Consider the following 18782-nt stretch of genomic DNA (forward strand, 5'->3'; position numbering starts at 1 on the left):
ACCTCTGGACTATCAGGGTCCCTACGAGTGACACCAGTGGCTCCCAGAGAAACCCAGTCCCGTGCCTTCCATAAAAAAGCCCTGCACTGGCAGCTGCGGGGGAGTGGGTGGGAGGATGCTGGGTGCTCCCAGGGTGCAGGGCAGCCCCCAGCGAGGGCACGGGGGGTACAGCTATGGCCAAGCCCCCCGGGGTCAGAAGCGGTTGGGAGCCTAAAAGCAAAAGGCAGCAGACAGAGCAAAACCAGATTATGCGCCTCGCTTAGGATTTGGTTTCTATTTTTAAAATTTTCCCTGAATGGTGGCTGGATTTGAAGGAGATCTAATCCCAAAAAAACAATCGTGTGTTTCACTGCCCTGAAGTTCCGGCTAAGAGATGTGCTTTAATTTTTGTGTGTGAAAATTCAGATTTATCACACCTGCCTCTGCTACTCCATCCCAGCATACGCCATGCAGTTTCAGATAAAGCCATCAGAGCCAAGAAACATCTAGAGCACATCTGCATAAATATCCTGCCTGCGGGGTTTTGTTTGTTCTTTCTTCAGAGAGAAGTCTACTTTTCAATAAAAAGGCAAAAAACACCAGCAAAGCACCAAATAAGACCTGTAAGCAGGGCAAGGAGCAGCTCTAGGGAGGGAACCGCATCCATCAGCCATCCCACGCCCCTACAATATTGTTATAGCCACAGGGGAGGCGAAGGCTGGCTCATTTCTGGGTGACACTGTCGTGCTGGGGACACCGAGACCCGTCCTCCCAGCTCAGCTTTGGGACAGAGGAAAAGGGTGGCTCCGGGTCAGAGCCAACGAAATGCAATCAGGAGTTGGCACGCACCAGGCTTCATTATGAACGCTAATGGTTTGGGGAAGTCCTCTCAAGGTCTGGCTGTAAAATCCTTGCGAGGTCTGCTCGCTGGCTGCTCTATTTAGGTCTTCAGCTACCACCGTGACTGTCCAAAATGTTTTGGCTTTATGTGGCACTTCTCCACGGATGCTTTCCAAGGAACACCCAGTTCCTGCCTCAAAATCTTAGTCTGACCCAACCAGCCAAGCCCCCTACCAATGCACAGGAGAGGATGAAGAAGCAGGGTGAGCTATTATTTTGCAAAAAATTTCTCTATAACAGACATCTTAACAGATGGAGTAGTGATGGAAAAAAGGGAGTTAAAGACAACGGGGTACTTGAGGGACACGGCAAAGGACAAGAACTCCAGAGAAAGAGCCATGAACTACAGATGGGGGAAGAAAACGATGGGGAAGAAAGGTTAAAAACGGGTGGGCTGCTCCCTGGGTGCCATGAGCTGTGACCGCTGCTGCAGGGTTAGGGAGGACCCTGCTTCCACTCCCACAGCACCGTCACCCTACCACCACTTGCACGGGAGCACATGGGATGCCCAGCGAATCTATCGCGTCCGTCACAAAAACCTCCTATTTTACAGCTGCGGTAAAAATCAGGTGTTACGTTATCCAGCTGTGAAGTCATATACACAAAGTATGATTGCTTCTGCTCTGAGGGAATGGAGATAAAGATTGAGAGCTAAAACATTACAGACAACCCAAATATTATTTTACAACTACCCCTGAGTTACAGGCAGTGTTCAACCCAAGGCAGGGTGCGATAATTTGTACCATTGACTATTTTGCTATCTGAGCCAATACATTTGCAGGAAGAAATGACCTTGAGTGACTCTTTTTGACTCAGTGTAACGTAGGGAGGAAAGTACAGGGCTTCCAAGTTTCATGCAAGTTCTTTGCAATCCTAGAGATTCATTAAAAAAGTGAATAGTACAATGAATGAGTCTTTGCACTAACTTGCCACTTTTCAGGTTTTATATTTGTTTTTTTCTCCAGTATGGTCTAAGCTTACTGGGGAAAAAAAAAAATAATTAAAAAATTAAAAACAGTGTATTGGGGTTTCAATTTTACATAGATTTTACCAGCAGAATAACCTTTTTACCAAAAAAGAAGCGTTTCAGCAGAAAACCCTACAATTAACTCTTCCCTGCAATAAAGGTTATATGCAAACCAAAGCAGAAACACTGAAGCAGCAGTTCCCCCCCGCCACGCACTCGCGCTCCTGCAAGCCGGGAAGGCTGTCCATGAGTGGCAGCACCCCCAAGACGAGAGATTGCTCTCCCTGCTGCAATCCTTTTTTTTTTTTTTTCCCTCTTTTTTTTTGGGCCAGGAGGCCAGGCCAAGCACTGCCGCCCCACAGCAGCGAAAGGATGCACCGTGCAGAGCCATTTGGTGGGTGATGTGCAGAGCCAGCTACAACTGTACCACAGAACAGCCATATTTTACCCCTTTATTACTCTTCTCCCTCTCCCTCCACATTTATAGCTGCCCGTGTATAGAGGTCCTGCAGGCTGGGGCCCAGTGGGATGCCCACAGCACGGTGTGCCACCACAGCCACGACGCAGCCGCCAGCACCGACAGTGCCCGCATTGCTGGCGTGCCGCACGGATGGCCTTTTCCTTTTCCGAAGATGAACGATGCCCCAGGATGGAAGGACAGCTTGCTTTGTTTGAGCTGCTGCTACGGCAGAGTTCCCTGGGCTCCTCTCGCTTTCTTGCTATTTTTAAAACAGCTGCAAAACCTTCACCCTTCTGACTCCAGCTCTGCCGTCACAAAACCAGAAGAAATGATGGCTATGAAACTGCTCTTTCACATATTTAAAGTTCAGGACATTTTTGGGAGCCACGCTAAGTTTTAAGCTCCAACTTTTAAGATTCCCTCTGCGGCACCTCTGGATACAAAAAGGGCTGTTTTCAAAATTTGGAATGGAAATGGCTCATTTTGATTCTTTAAAGCTATTAAAGAGCTACGCTAAATGTGACAGTCCGACTTCTCCCTAGTCAGGACAGCCTCGTCACACAAAGCAGTTGGAGGGGTCACCGTGGTGCCCTCTAAAGACCGGACGATTACTTACCAGGCTAATTGCACGTCACTCAATTTACCCATCTAAACTTGTGACAGGAGGAAACAATCAGGGACAGCTCATATCGGGGAGAAGCGTAACTGAGATTCCAGCTGATTATTGAAAAAGAGAAGCACAGGAATAGATGCCTCCAGGTCAGCTGCAGCGAGTGCGTCTTCACCAATGTCGGACCCAGCTACAGAAATCATCCAGGCACAGCAGGAAGGAGACAAGTGAAATTATGGAGATTCTTTACATTCCTCTTCCCCCCCCAGCTTGTGGGGTGCGAGCACCGCCCCTCCTTTTGGCCACCGACTCCCCCGCAGCTCAGGGTGCAGTGGGGGTTCTGCAACCCTCACTGAACGCAGCGACAATCCTGCCTGCAAAATCCCCGTTGGCAACATGTATTTGGGCCAAAACACGACAACTTCAGAAGCCTCCGAGCAAAACGTGTTTCTGCTTCGCCGGATCCGGGCGCGGCAGGCGAGGGATGAGCATCCCTCCGCAGGGGGCAGCCAGAGGAGCGGGGAAGAAAGCAGGGCAGTGCTCCAAGGCTGGGTCCCCCCCACGGCAGGGGGACCCTGCCTGCCCCTGCAGAGCACCCACATCCCCTGCCAGCTGCAGAAACATGCGGGATGCTCTGCATGCGTCAAACGTCACCCGAGCCGTCCCCTTCCACCCACTCCACATTTATTTCATCTCCCCGATGTATATGCGGCCGCTGTAGCAAGTCTCAAATAAACACTCAATTTTTCCCTGGACGCACGGGGCCATTAGCACAATTTTTAAATATCCAGCCCTGGCATTCTGCTTCCCATGAAGTTCACGCACTGTATAAATAAAGTTCTGCCTGACTGGACTCACTGTTGCCCGAAAGCACAGAAATATGCCAGAAGGGCAAGCAGCTTTCTTTTAAAATGCACACCAAGGAATTCAAGCTACAAAGTATTTACTTGCCAGAGAAACGTAGCATTTCGTAGAAATCTATAACTACGCGTGTAAAGCCAGTGTTGAATATAAATATTACCCTACAAGGCTGCTGGTAATTCAGAGGGCTGAGAGTAAATCTGGTGCCCAACGGCTGAGCCTAAAGAGCGTGGCAGGGAGATGGGGGCAGCCCCGGGTAGGAGCGAGGGTTGGCGAAGCTCTCCTGCCGAAACGGTGCTCAGAGGGGCCGGAGGGGGCACATGTGGCGGGACGGCACTTACTTTGAGAAGCTTGCAGCGGATCTGCGCGGAGACCATGTGGCTGTTGCGGAGGTTGCCCACCCTGAACATGAGGGTGAGCTTGCCGTCCCGCATGGAGATGGCGGCGTGCTCGCTGAACATCAGGGTCTCGGCCCTCTTCTTGGGCTGGGACATCTTGATGAACATGCAGCCGATGAGGAAGGCATCCACGATGGAGCCCAGGATGGACTGGAAGAGGAAGAGGATGATGCCCTCGGGGCATTTGTCCGTGATGTAGCGGTACCCGTAGCCGATGGTGGCCTCGGTCTCGATGAAGAAGAGGAAGGCGGAGGGGAAGTTGTAGACGTTGGCCACGCAGGGGGTGTAGCTGTCGTCGTGCGCCTTGTTCAGGTCCCCCCGCATGTAGGCGATCACCCACCACATGGAGGCCATGAAGAGCCAGGCCACGGTGTAGGTGAGGATGAAGATGAAGAGGTTCCAGCGCCACTTGAGGTCCACCAGGGTGGTGAAGAGGTCCGACAGGTACCTGCTGGTCTCGCCGCCCAGGTTCCCGTGCTGCACGTTGCACCGCCCGTTCTTGTCCACGAACCGCTGCCTCTTTCCCCGCGGGGCCGCCCGGGGAGGCGGCAGCCCCCCGCCGCTGGCCGAGGTGCTCACCACCTGGTACTCGTCCCCCAGCTTCCGCCGCAGCGCCGACATGCTCCGCTCCGCCCCGGTACGGCACAGCCCGGCCCCGGCCCCGGCCCCGGCCCGGCGCCGCCGCCGCCGCCGCTCTGCGGGCGCGGAGGCACCGCTCTGCGCGGCCGCCACCCACGCGGAGCCGGCGGCAGGGGCGGCGCGGCCCCGGGCAGGGCACCGCCCGCCCGCCCGCCTTCTCTCCGCGCTCCGCCCCTCTCTCCCCTCAGGGCCGCGCCTCACCCCCGTGTCCCTCCGCGCTTCTTCCTCCGCGCCGTGCTGCGGCTCCCGCCCGACCTGTCTGTGAGGGCAGCTGCGGGGGGAGATCGCCTTCGTGCTTCGTTTTATATTTCTTTTAATTTCAGAAGCCTTGAACGCCGCGAAGAGCACGCGGCGGGGGCTCTGCGGCCCTCAGTTGCTGAGGAGGGGGGTGTCGTGTCCCGTCCCCCCCCAAAAAAGGACGACTGACCTGTCGTCGGCAGGGATAGTTAAGGGGATTCAAAACACCCGTTAGGAAGAGCGAAAAAATTCTGCAAACTCAACCGCCTGAAATAACGCGCGGAAGGCTGAAAATTTCCCCTCGTGTCTCTGTGGGAAAGCTTGGCGATGCAGCTGTACCGCCGGGCACGTTTTCCACGTAGAGGTCGCGTGGGTTCAAGGTGGCTAGCACGGGGGAGTGTTAAAATCGGTGGATTTGAGTATTTCTCGGTCGCTGACAGCCGTTTTTCATCACCCTGAAAATAGCGGGCATGTTTCAAAAGCACGGAAGACAACCATGCTCTTGAGAAGAGTAAACAGCATAATTACAGACTTTGCCACAGGCGATGAGCGCAGGCAAAATAACCGAATAGCCCATCAGCAACTTTTTGTGAGGCATCAAAGGAGGGGAGTGTAGCAGCTCATCAGCTCAGGTTTACGGAAAATATGCGTTTATGGAAAATACCTTGTGGTTCAAGGAGCAGACTGGTGAAACGGAGCCGGCTGTGAGGGCGGGTGGGATGAAGGCACACCGTGCTCCCTGCTCGGGAGCCCAGGGCTGAGAAGGGCTTGGGCAGAAGTACGGGGAAATTCTGTTGTGATCAGAAAGTCTCACACGATGGACGCTTGCAGGCAAAAGCAGGAGTGGGAATGTCTCATTATCTCTGCGCTTCGCCATTACAGGAGTGCAAAGGGGATGTTGTGTCCCATCCTCGTGTCCATCGTTCAAAAGAGATGCGGCTGAGAGGGGTGCTGGAGAGCGGCCACGGGAAGGTGAGAGAACGGGAAAACAGCAGCAAGACCCTTTCCCGTCGCAGAGAGCTGCAAAGCACAGCCCCTGCCCAGGGCTGGGGGCAAGGTGGAATGGTCGGCCCCAAAAATTCAGACAAGTACACGTTTTCAAATGGAGAGCAGGAAAAAAAAACCCCAAACCCGGACAGTTTATCTAGGGTATGGTGGATGTTTGGCCTGGGAATTTTTAAATTATTAAAAAAAGAAAAAGAAGGGGACAATCTAGTGGAGAGACAAAGCAATTGAGGTTAGGGCAGACCTGAGTTGAGCAGCAGGGCCAGAAGCAGGTCATGGCAATCCCGCTGGCCGTGGCACCGGCCGGGCTCTGAGCCCTCACCAGCGATGTGTGGGAAGTTCCCTTCGACTGGGAACATGTATCTTGTGTGTTTGAAAAGGCCATGCACTGAGGAAGCTTGGAATAATGTAGTTTAAACGTTTGATTTTAAGAGGGGTTTGTAAAATTACCTTGCAGAAATACTGAAGGAGAACTTGCATGGTATAAGCAATAACTAGATTTTGGTGTGGTTTAGCTTGCCTGGTTATCTGAGCTGCCAGCTAGCCAGGAGACACGGACTTGGCAGCTCCTTGTTAATGAGCAGTCACGGAAAAAGATTTAAAAAATCAGCTAACGAGGCAAAGTGGAAAAAAAGCCCCTAACTCCGTGGCATGGGGTGACCCTGCCTGGCAGCAGCAGGGCATACCCCAGGAAAGGCAAAGGCACAGTGCCAGCGCCCAGGCACCCATCAAGTGCTTGGTCCCTTATTATAAACCTTATTTCAGTCGCCCAAACAGATGCGGTTTAATTTCCATCATCCTCGTTACTGTCAGGCTGTTTGTAATACCCTAATTTTTCTGTCTCTTCCTCACATTTCTTTTCTGTAATAACTTTAATAGAGTTTTATAATAGCTTATGCAAACCTAACCATGTTTTCCCACCTGTTGTTTTTCTTTAGCAAGCCGTGCTGCTGTTGTGTTTCCCTGATGACCCTTCCATTTTCCTGCCGGGAAGCTGTAGGTGTTTTCTCCTTTCCGTGTGTCCTGGGGATTCTCTGCAGAGTCAGACCCGTAGCCAGGATCCCTTGCTCCTCACCCACTCCTCCTCCTCCTCCTCGTCCTGCTGCTCTGGGGGCAGGTGCCCACCGGCACATGCCGTCTGCTCCGTGACAGTGCGCCAAGAGGCTACGCAGAGAAAAGTTGCATTGTCAGGTGTTAGCTGTGTTATAAAGCACAACCATACCTAATTTTCTAACCAGTATCGCTTCACCTTCCTCAGCATTTAGTTTCCCAGGATCTTCCCTGCCACAGCATTTGTTTCAGATTTTTTTTTTTGCTGCACAATGAATTTACTTTTGCCAAAATGAGTCTTGCTTTGCTATTTTCTATTCACAATTATTTTTCTCGGGTCCCTTACCTTACTTTTCTTCCTGCAATGTACGATGTCTGTTAATTTTCCCCTGCAGTTAATACAAATCCTGGGTGGAGTTCATCCCAAGCTATGGCTAAGCGGTGTGACCCTACCTGAATCCTCCCGGGTCAGAGGCTGGCTGCTCCTCTCCAGCTCCCCGTCTCCTGTACTCGGGTATTTCTTTTTTCTTCCTACAGCCCTCCCTGCTTTCTCAGGCTGGCCTCTCTTGCCTCTTCCTTCCCGTCTGTAGGCTAGAAGTTGGCAAAGATTTTATGTTATTCATCGCAATGTTATGGTTACAGAACTACAACAGTCTAAGGGGAGCTATTTCCTTCTAATTACTGAAATTAAAATAAAAATTATTACTGCTTTTGGGGAGACAAGCAGATTGACAATGTGCTTGTTCTGTCATCCGTGGTGAGGTAAGGAAATAATGCGAGTGGAAAGGAAAATGATAGACATTAGAAGAATGTTCTCCATCATACGAATGATCTTGGTGACAAGAGCACCCTGCTCTCAAGAAAGCCCTGGAAAGAGTTATTTTCTCCCAGCCAGGAGCCCAGAACTGATGGAAGTCCCTGCTAATTTCATTATGCTGTAGCTGCGGGACAAAGACAAAACACCCAGGAACTAACTGTGGCTTAACCTCTAATTCCTTCTGATGTCCATGATGGCATGCACTTCATGCCCGCTTCTCCGTTTAACCCAGATCTCAGCAGCTACAGAGGTAGGAAGGAAAAACCCAGAACACACTTTTCCCCATCCAAACCACAAGCTAGTTGTTTTTTTTCTCAGCAATTAGGTGTGCCATTGATACAAACAGTCCTGCCACCGGGATGGGAGGACGCAATGATGCCTGGCAGTGGAATGAAACACTCATTTGGATGCAAAGCCACTCAGGAAACCCATGTGGGGATTTCCAATTCAAATTCAAATTGAGATTCTGAATGTTCTTGGGTTGCAGAACAGAAAATTCCACCATGAATCATCAAATTAGTTCATAAGCAAATGCACACCAAAATCAGAAAGACAGCTAACGACCTGTGCAGTTAGCTGAATTTCTGTGTCCCGAGTGGCTACCTGGCTACACCTGAGGGTGACCGCGGCCAGCCGGGACTGACCTCCATGTCCTGTGGCACTAGTCACGGCAGCGTTCAGCGTTAGTTCTGTTAGAGGTCGACACCAGTTACGTCAGAGCCTTTACGCTTCTGTGAATCGCTACAACCGCCGCAAGTGCCCTCTTGCCTCCCGGCACGCTCTCTGCCAGCATTAACAGCCTTGAGCTCTGCCTCGCACCTGAAAATCAAACTCACAAACACAACAGCCTGCTAGCCACAGTGGGGTGCCACCTGCAACAGATACCCGGGGCATGGTCCCAGATGCCCTGCTGCAGGGACGGTGTTTTGCATCGGTGCACTGCAGTAATGAATTTCTTTCCGTTTTTGCAGGAAGTACTGGGTAAATCCAAAGAAAAACCCATGTGGTGAAAGAGGATGCCAAATATAAGCACAAGTGTCATGAAATATTACGGTGGCCTACCTGAGAAGACCCTTCTGGACTGTGATGTTCAACTTAACCACACGGTCATGATCATCCCGGTCACGTTCATCTGTTTGAACGTTTGGTATATCCGAAGGCTGAGAAGGAAAACTGGAAGTGAAGCTCTGACCCTTTTCAAGTCCTGGGCCACTGACTTCACCCGAAGCAGGAAAGTGCAGAAGGAGATGCATACTGCTGGTTCTTAAAGAGCTCTGGGAAGGAGCAGGATATTCCCTCCACCGTTGGCATCTCCAGCTGCCGCCCAGGGCCACGTTTCTAAGCCTTTTCCTCAGGACAGGCACTGCACTTTATGTCTCGCTTCTTCCCCACGAAGCAGAAAACCACTGTAACAGCAGCACAGCCAGGAACTGCCAGCACGGCACGGCGAGTTCAACCGACATCTCCTTATCTTCTAAAATACAGGTCACAGCTAACATTAATTCACTTACTTGCTTACACAGTTCATTTTGGAGAAGCAGGGAGTTGTTCTCAGGGGCCCGGCAGGACCGTGCTGCCCTGACGGCACGCAGACCCCCCGCTCCCCCCAGCCGTCCGGCCTGCTTTCAGGTGCTTGCAATTCTGCTGACTGTGGAGGAGTTACTTCTGATTTATGTCCAACTAATTTGTAGCAACATCAGGCTTCAAGACTTTGAGCTGTCAAATGCAAATGGACACAAACTTTTTTTTTTCCCCTGCTATTCTGAAGCTAATGTCAGCTTTACGATTACTGGTAAAACCTGGCAAATTCAGAATGCCTTGTGTTCACTTTCCAAATTTAGAACATTTTTATCCAGTTTCTGCTGGGCTGAGAAGCCAAATGAAACATTTTTTTCTGAGAAACACAGGTACCCTGACACGATGATCGCTGCTTTCTTTGCATCCCGCACAGGTCTGGTTTATTCCTTGAATTTTCCTTTTGGAAGGCAGAAGCTAATGGCTGGCAAACGGACAAGGCAGGGAGCCCGGCAGCAGCAGCGGGGGGTGCGGAGCTGAGGCAGCCTTTGCTGCAGCCGCTGGAGAAGACCAACAGTGTCCCACAGCTCACAGCAGAGCCCCAGCATGGCCCACATACACATGTCGTAGCCCAATATTCTCTCCTATCTCACTTTTAATATGAAAAAAACCTAAAAATTTGTCTTGACCAATATGGTAAAAATATTGGTCAAAATATGGTCTTGACCAAAAGAATACTTTTTCCAATGCGGAGGCTTTTTCCCCATCCATGCTGCTTTCATGCTCTTTTTGCAGGTTTTAAATGAGCTGCTGGCTGTGCCAAGGCTCCCCTCACCGAGGACGGATTTCCTCCATTAAGAGGGCAGTGTTATTTGGCTGGAGGAGGCATTAGGTTGCCTTGAATAGATCGTCAGAGCTATTGATTTGATTGCAGTGCGTGTATTTGCATTGGCACTTAGGAACCTCTGCTTTAATGATCGATGCCCATTTGCTGCTCTGTTCTCATGAGGTCACACATAGACCAACATCCAAAGCGGGGGGAAATAAAAATGAAGTGTTTCTTCACATGCTGCATATGCTAACCCTTTCTGCCCTGTGAGACTCCTCACAAGGCATCGGGGAAGCTAAAAATATACCTGGGTTCAATGAGCAACAGGGGAAGTTCAATGAAGATCTATCCCGGAGGAGGAGGCACACAGACGCCATCTCCAGTCATTGCCCCAAGGCACAAGGGCTGGATGCTCTGTCAGCCTTGGGGAGAATTGTTACCAAATCCCGTTTCTCCTGCTCCTCCCTGCATATGAATATTTACACCACGAGAGCACAGGGTGCCTGGTGGTGGGAACCGCTATGTCCTGCCCTGATGTACACGAGTCTCACACAGATGTTGGGGTTTTTTTTCACATTTTTAACTCAAAATAGTTCAGGGTAGAAGTGGTGCCAGAACACTCACTAAGGAATAAGAAGGAATTGCTCTGGGAAGATGCTGCACTGGATGTACATACACTAATTACCAGAAAGCATCACTGGATCCATATTTCTTGCAGTGCACTGTACTTAACCTGCCTCATAAACCAAAACTACAATATCACCAATGGATTTTTTTGACAGCCATTATGGTTTCTGAAATATTTTCTTTCCTGTAAAAAGTGCAGTGTCTTTTGTGCAAGTTCTTGAAAAGCTGCAGCCGGTGTCTCTACTGAGATTTAGAGGCTCAGGGCTGGACTGGAGAGATTAATAACCGAGTGTCTGCAGCAGCTTCTCTTGGTTCCAGGTCAAGCCACCGATGAAGAAGGTATAAGCAGGGTTATTAAATTTACAGACAATACCAAACGTGGAGGCAGTGTAAGAAGAGTGAGGACAAAACTAGAACTTAAAATGTTTTGACAAACTGAAATAATAATTTGGAATTTAAAAAAAAAAAGTGAAATTCAGTAAGAAGAAATTCAAAGTACTAGACCTGGGGTGGAATAATCACCTTCAAACTGACACAGTGAAAGGAAAGAGTGACTACAATAGTCCCATAAAAGAAGGACAGCAAGGCATATACTTATAACTAACTCAAGTTTAGAGCAATATTTCACCAAAATGCAGAGGTAAAGCTGGCAAGTTGTAGAAAAATATGGCTGTGTTGATCAGAAAATGAAATCAGTCTTCATTTCAGATAAACAGTTAAAGCAGGAATGCAGCAAATGTCTTTTTCTATGGAGAATAAATGGCTATTAGCTCAAGACAAGCACTCAAGTAGTCTAAATTTCCCATCTGTGCTATTAGCAAACTAGCATTTTCCCCATTTTTCCTATAAAACAAGTGTAAATCATGACAATAAAATGCTGTTGCTCTCAGAAGTTGTTACTGGGGCTGGAAAACATTTTCCCTCCTGCGGTCCGACCTGCAGGCTGCGACTCAGCAAAGAGCACTGACCTGCCCGGTCCATAAATAAAGCCTGTCAGGGAGGGCAGCTGCCAGGCTCCTGGAAATGGACCCGCAGGGACAGTCCCACCAGCAGTTAACTGGGAGTCCCATTTTTTTTCATGTTGCTCTTTTCCCTTTCCATCATAAAGAAGGTCCCAAAGATGGGACCCCTCTGCCCTGCTAGCGGCTGCTCCCCCCGCGCCCCTGCCAGCCCCAGCACCCTCTGCTGCCGGGGGAGCAGCCCATTCATTCCTTGGCAATGGCTGGAAACATCCCTGCTTTCAGCTCTTTCTTCTCCCCATGGAGAAAACAAGTCCTGGCAGAGGCAGAAAAAATAGAAGTAACTTAATAAAGACCTGGGGTTTCCTTAGGAAAAAAAGTCCCCAGAAGAAAGCAAAAATAACCCAACTAACCAACAAGCCAACAAAAAAAAAAAACAAAACTCAAAAGCCAACAAAAACCCTTTGGAGATTGTTCTTTCCCTGCTCCAAAGATGTGATGATGAGTGGAAAAAAAAAAAAAAAAAGTATTTTAGTATTTTGACCTGAAGAGGTCAGGCAGTTGGACCAGATGATCATTGTAGGTCTCGTCTCTCCTCTCCTCTCCTCATGTTTTTCCATGGTTTCAGTTTCAGTGTAAAGACAAGCAACCTTGAGGAGACCCCACGATGCAGGGAAGCACACAGACAATGAGAAGAGCCTGAGAGATGGTTATGGGACCTCTGGGACAAAACCGATGCAAAGAGCAAATACAAAAAATAGTGTAAGAAGGCGATAACAGGATCTCTGCTCCTGCGGGAGGGCAGGAGCCCCGAGCAGTGTGGCAGCGGTCACTGCACTGCGTATTTTTCTTCCAGTAAATTAGTCTTAATTAAAGAAACCAAAATCGCCTACTGTCTGCTTTGTATTGTACTCATCCCTGGAGTGAATGAGAGAGGTCTGCTCTGTCACAGTGTTTCAGCTTGTCTTGCCTTCTTCTTCCACCAACTCTTGAAAAAAATACCTTAATTAAATCAACATACTGCAGTGAAGGCAAGAACAGAAAAAATAACTTGTTCTAGTATTAGAGCAAAAGCTCTTGCAGTGAATCAAATGAAAGGCGAAAAGCTAAGACAAACTGTGCAGCATTAATATAGATTGGCAACTGCAGCTATTGATTATTTTTGTGTTTTTTTTTTTTTTTTAAAGAGTGATCCACTTTTGAACACTTCTATTGGCAACATCAGCACCAGCCTTCCCTTGCACTGCTTCCTTCTTTTCAGACTCTGCAAGGTCAATTTGTATGCTGCTATTCACTGAACGTCCAGGAGACCTGGAAGGATGTGCCCTATTGCAAGGCTTTTGGTTTCAACGCTAAGTCAAGGTGTCTCCAGCCTGGCAGTTAAAGAAGCAATCACAGCCTAACACAGAGGGCTGCGCATTCCTCCAGAACATTAAATCAAGTGGTACAGCATATGGCACCACCAGGTAATGAATGAGAGAACCCAAAAACAGTATCTGCTCTTCTCCCATGTAGTAGCACTGCTCCGAGCACCGCGGTCAGTAACTGCCTCCAATTATCCCTGGGGTTTGACCCAAGGGCAGGAGTGCTGCACGGGCGTGGGGTCTGCTGAGGGAGGCAGACGGACTCCTGAATAGTAATTAGCTATTATACCCCATCAGCTAAATTAGATCATACGATGAACAGCCATCTACAGAAAAAAGAAGGGGTATCTAGCCTCAATTTGCATGAGATTAAATATTATTGGAATATTTTAAAGCCCTACTAAGAAGAGTGTATTACAAGAGCTTGTATTCCATTAAAGAAAGGAGGACCGCCAGTGACCTCCGCAAATCCCACCCGTTCCTGTTACAACACGTGCAGTGCCCTTCAGCGGTTTCAGACGAACAGCCCACTGATGCCTGGGTGTCTCGAGCCCTTTGAGCAAAGAGACTCCCGTCGCCCAATTTGTGTTCCCACGCTGAACCCTGCTCTCAGTCCGCAGGCATTCCCCACAGCCCTCACTTCCAAAGGCGACTTTTGTATTTGGCCAAATAAAAATGGTTTGCACAGGCCCCAGTTACTCCCAGTGAGCTGGGCTGTCTGGCATGAGTAACCTCGTCCTTGTCATTAGTTACTGTCCCACCGCTTTGGGTCACCTGTCTGTTTTTCCAGACATGAGGTTACACTTATGCATCCATTCGTGACAGCTAAATAAACGTAGAAGGCTGGATTTGTTTCATTCTCCGGCGGTTTTTAAGGTACATACCCAAACTACACACACACGGGCATGCATGTAACCACATATAAAATACATACCTAAAGACGTTTTTTCCAGCTTTCCAGTTTTGATTCCCAGACCACGTCCATCAGCAGGATTTGGGGCAGGGAGAGGATGCCACCGAGGGCAGGGGTTGACAGCGGGTGCTGCAGCAGCCGTGCACAAGCCTGCGTGGGCCATACGGAGGTTTACATGGAGGTGCTGAGGCAGAGGGATGGGAATGGGGTTTTGAGGTTGGGATCAGCGAGTAAGGGAGTCCTTGTGAAAAAGGTACACGTTCTCATTTCCATTTACCTGCCACCAGCCCTCCATACTGAGGGCCCTAAGGATGTGCCTACGTGCTACCTGCTATTACTCCCAGTCTGAGCCGCCTCGACTCCCGACACACCCGCTCTTTAAATTAAAGGCTAAAATCCGTGCAACAAAACCTATCCAATATGTAACAGCATCAGGCTGTGACGACTGTTATTTTTGATCTATTTGCCATGCCTCCCATTCCTGCTGAGGCTGCTGGACTCCTGTGCTCCCCGCAACCCTTCCACCGCTCGTACTGAAGTTTGCAAGACATAGCAGTGACATTTGACAGAACAGAAAGATTCACACAGGCTAAAAGAGAGAAAAAAGCGTGTGTGTTTCCAGCTCTTTGACTTCCTTTATAAATGTGTTTTCAAAGTTACAGTGCCGGAGAGCTGACCCTAGGTCATTTGTAGGCTTTTATGAGCTTCCTATCTGAAGTCTTGAATCATTAATTTTTCCCCAGATGAACTCACAACTTTTGAAAATGTGTAGTTAGTTCTGTTTCTACTGGAATGTAGGCAGCTAAAAATATACCCAATTATTTCTGCTTGAAATGTCAGCACAGACAGGTCTGGAAATTATTCTCTTCCCGTCACATCTTAAATAAACTAGTCTAGGTCTCTAGAAGAAAGTTTTATTTGTTCCTGAAATCTGGGAGAGAAGCGGATGTGAATCTGGGCATGGGGCAGGCTTCTTTGAAAAGTTTGCAGGAAGGAGGGGAGAAAAAAGCCTGAGCTTTGTGGAGAAAGTTAGGCTCTGTCCTAAGTCGGATTTCTTGAATTAAAGGAGCTGTTTGGGCTGCAGCGCTCCCATGGATTGCAAGGAGGGGTGCCAGCAAGAAAGGATGGGACCCTTGCTAGGTCAGTGTCGGGGCACTCCCCCCCTTATTCCTCACAGCCAGAGCAAAAATCACACATGCACTAAACTTGCCAAAACATTAAAAAATATATGTATTCTTCATAGGGAGCGCATGTGTGTTCTCTCCTGGGACCACAACTGCTGTGCGGGGGGAAGAGGAGGGGTCATCCTTTTTTGCAGGAAAATCTCTGTTCTGCTTCTCTGTATCTTTCCTGGCTTTAATGCATCCAGGCTGTAACCTGCCTGCTTTGCCACCGCCCCATCCCTGATCTCCTCTGTTCTGGTCTTAAGTCAGGATCAGGAACAGAATCCAAATATCCAGAAAAATCGGTCAGGCTAAACACGGTTGAAAACCTGATCTTAGAGCAGCTTGAGAAAGAGCATGGGCCGGCGCTGGTTAGCAGATATCTGTACTAAACTTAGCAACTTAATTCAAGATGAAGAAGCTGCCCATTTCCATTGTATCTGATTCAAGGCATGGCTTTCCTCCAGATCGTGCTCAGTTTAACATAATAGCAATGCTTCAACTTAAGCCTCCCATGTTTAATTTATAGCTAATAGATGTTTTTCAGCATTTCTCAGCCTGGCAGGCTCCGTGTGTAACCCACCTTTGGGATGCATTTCTAAAGGCAGTGAACCTTACACACTGTGCCTCAGTTTACCACTTGAAAAGTAGTGGGTTTTATCTGCTGGCAGTCAAGTCCACCAGTCGTGGAAGAAATTGTATTGGAACTGCTGCTCCCTTAGGCTATTGCTGAGGGGATTCATTATTAATCTTAGCAAGCTTTTCCTTACGACTGTGCAAAAGTCTTTCTCCTCCAGTGTAGATTTAGGCTGCTCAAAATATTCCTGCAGACATTTCTCTTACAGCATCTCCCAGCTCCCTTTTTGCCTTCCTCAATACCTTCTGTTAGCATTCCCAAGGACAAAATGTCAGACTAAAAACTAGTATGACATTTTATGGCAGATTTAAGGGTAAGTTTACAGTAAAACAGACACAAGTGGAAGCAGTAATGGCAGTGCAGCCGCAGCAAGTCCCTGCTGCCTCCGAGCGCTGGGAGAGCTGCAGCACTGCGCGGTGGCACCCCGGCTGTCATTAAAAGTGTCACTGTCAGAAAACCACAAGTAACTACAAGTGTCCTTGCAACTGCCTCCTGACTTTAGAAAAAACACCCCAGAAAACAGGTCCTGCTCCACCTTCAAGAAAAGACTGCCTCCCAGTTCTACCAAACCACTTGCCCAGTGGGCTGCCAGGGCAGGGGGTGCATCCCACAGGTTATCCGGGGACCTGAGCTCCCGGCTTCCAGCTGCCCAGCACGGCTCGGTGCCAATCGCTGCATTTACCGTCTCTGTGTTCAGTCCAGAGCCCTGTTATTTAACCTGCCAGCATGTCCTGTCAACAGTTTTCAGTTGCTTCGTCACTCAGACAATTTTAACCGATACGATTAAAGATTGGTGATGCTAAGTGTCCACTGGAGGTAATCCATTTAGAAAGAAAAGAAAAAAAAAAAAAGCCTAAGTGGAACATTTTCTGAAAAAAATAATTAGGAAAATATACAATTTTGTATAATACATTCCTGGGAAGCTTATTTATTTATTTACCTGCTTAAATCCTTCATGCTGCTTACCTGCAAGGTTTGGCACAGGAACATGAGGACTGTGACTGTTTCCGCTGTGACAGTGCATTCAAACTGTGTCAAGCACGGGAAAAGAAAAAAAACCACCACAGTGAACAATTTGTGTCTGTTCTTGAGATATTTACCGAGGGTTAAGCCGGGAGAGTTTGCAGGTGCGTGTGTATTACAGCTTAGTGCCCTGCAGCTGCCGGTGCTGAGCAGCCCCCCCAGCATCCCCTCCGCCAAGGACACCGGCTGCCGAGTATGTCCTGGAAAACTCCTTCCAGCTCCTTGTCCCATGATGGGACAGGGGCTATGCTGATAAAAGCCAGTAAAACACATGGGAAGTCGCTTGTCCAGAGTCCCGGTGGGATGTGGGGGGTGCTGAGGGTCCCCATGCCCGCCCTCGCAGGGGGCAGTGGGAACTGCGTCCCCAGGGAGATGGGATCTGGTGCATATCCCTAACGCCGTCACAAAATTAAGCCCTTCATTCAAAAATGCCAGAACTGAACTTGCTTATGCAGCATGAGTTTGCTCCCCCTCCTCTACCTGCAGGAGTACGGTGCCGGTTTTAATTATAAGACCCCATGACATTTTTTTCCCCACTCCTGGCTTTCTGTGCAGCTTTTTGTGCAGCATTTTCTCCAGTGCTTTTGTCCCTTCCTGTTCAATGTCTTGCCCCAGGCTTTATTTGTTGCACATAACTCAAACTTTATTCCAGACAGAAAACTATAAATTTCCCCCCATGTTCCTCTGTCACGCCTGTCACTATGTTATCGGAGTACTTCATAAAAGCTAATTGGCTTTTACCAAATCCCTGGGAGGCAAACAGATTTTATCTTGCCCTAACTTTACAGGCTGGAGCTTAAGACAGAGGAATTGAGGTCAAAAGTATTTTGAGAGCCCTATTTAAAATATCTGGTGATGTGATCTTTTGTAGTTCTTTGCACTGTATTGCATTTGATGTGTTCAAACAAGGGCTTTATCGACCCTAGTCGCAGCACTTCACCAAATGACACTGTAATGCATCAACCCGAGCCAACAGAAACGAGCAGAAAAAAAGTCAGTTTGACTAGAATATTAAAAAGCCTGCAAGAAAGACATCAGACCTCTAAAGCATCGAAGTGGCGATACTTCTGAAAAACCCCAGGGTGTCCAAAAAGCCACCTGAGGCAGCGAGGCAGAGCATGGGCACCCGCAGCCCCGAGACCTCCCTTGGCACACCCGAAAGGCACAGCAGCACCTAACTGGGCTTGCCATTCAGAAATTCCGGTAATACTTCTCTAAAGGAGGGAAAACAAAATGAATGGGTTTGTTTCTGGCATCAAAGAAAAGACCCAGTCTGCCACGAGCTGTCATATTTCATCGCATCAAATTCATTGCACGTACAAAGTGGAAAGGCCTTTCTAACATTAAAATAATTAACAGTCTGTTGGAAGCCCTTATCACAGATTTGAAATCAAAATGATATTTCAATCCCATTGCCATTTGTCTCAGTGGAGATCTGCAATCACAATGCTGTCTCCCTTTCAGAAACCTGTCACCGAGCGCTTTGCCGGTGTCACCCTACCTGACGGGCTGCCTGGCGCAGCTCTGTTTTGCTCGGGGAAAAAAAGGTGAGATCTGGGCAATGCCTTTTTGTGGGTTCAGCAGGATCCGCTCCCCTGAGGCTGCACCCCGAGTCCCTCCGCCGCTGGAGCGGAGCGGCTGGAGTCCCACGGATCAGCAGAGCTCCGAAGCGACTTGACCGGTTGCCGGTGCCAGCAGCCCGGGGGATGCCCGGCTCTCCAGGATGCCGTGGTGTGCTCCCGGGGCTGCAGGAGGAACCGCTGGAGGGGAATACAGCCAGGCAAGGGGGAATGAAGAAAGGACCCCAAAGCGCCTGGGGGAACCCGAGC

General features: G+C 49.0%; 1 protein-coding gene and 2 long non-coding RNA genes across 4 annotated transcripts in view; all 3 read right to left on the reverse strand.

The window, feature by feature from the left end:
- Positions 1 to 4931, reverse strand: part of KCNJ3 (potassium inwardly rectifying channel subfamily J member 3) — a 58521-nt gene extending 53590 nt beyond the window's left edge. Inside the window, exon 1 of one of the 2 annotated variants that reach the window (XM_069780618.1) lies at positions 4119 to 4924. In XM_069780618.1, the coding sequence (XP_069636719.1) occupies positions 4119 to 4796 (678 nt within the window). In that variant the 5' untranslated portion in view covers positions 4797 to 4924. Of the gene's footprint in view, positions 1 to 4118 lie in introns of both variants that reach the window. The other variant, XM_069780619.1, reaches the window with a different exon arrangement.
- A 164-nt stretch (positions 4932 to 5095) lies between these two features.
- Positions 5096 to 10677, reverse strand: LOC138685019 (uncharacterized). Its single transcript, XR_011324241.1, has 3 exons — positions 8568 to 10677; positions 6978 to 7220; positions 5096 to 5506 (listed from the first exon to the last, which is right to left on the reverse strand). It is a non-coding gene; the product is annotated as an uncharacterized lncRNA (long non-coding RNA).
- A 1130-nt stretch (positions 10678 to 11807) lies between these two features.
- Positions 11808 to 17114, reverse strand: LOC138685020 (uncharacterized). The gene is made up of 3 exons (XR_011324242.1): positions 16897 to 17114; positions 14542 to 14719; positions 11808 to 14314 (listed from the first exon to the last, which is right to left on the reverse strand). It is a non-coding gene; the product is annotated as an uncharacterized lncRNA (long non-coding RNA).
- Positions 17115 to 18782: the final 1668 nt, after the last annotated feature.

The sequence above is a fragment of the Haliaeetus albicilla genome, chromosome 4 (genome assembly GCF_947461875.1).
Source record: "Haliaeetus albicilla chromosome 4, bHalAlb1.1, whole genome shotgun sequence".
NCBI lineage: Eukaryota > Metazoa > Chordata > Aves > Accipitriformes > Accipitridae > Haliaeetus > Haliaeetus albicilla.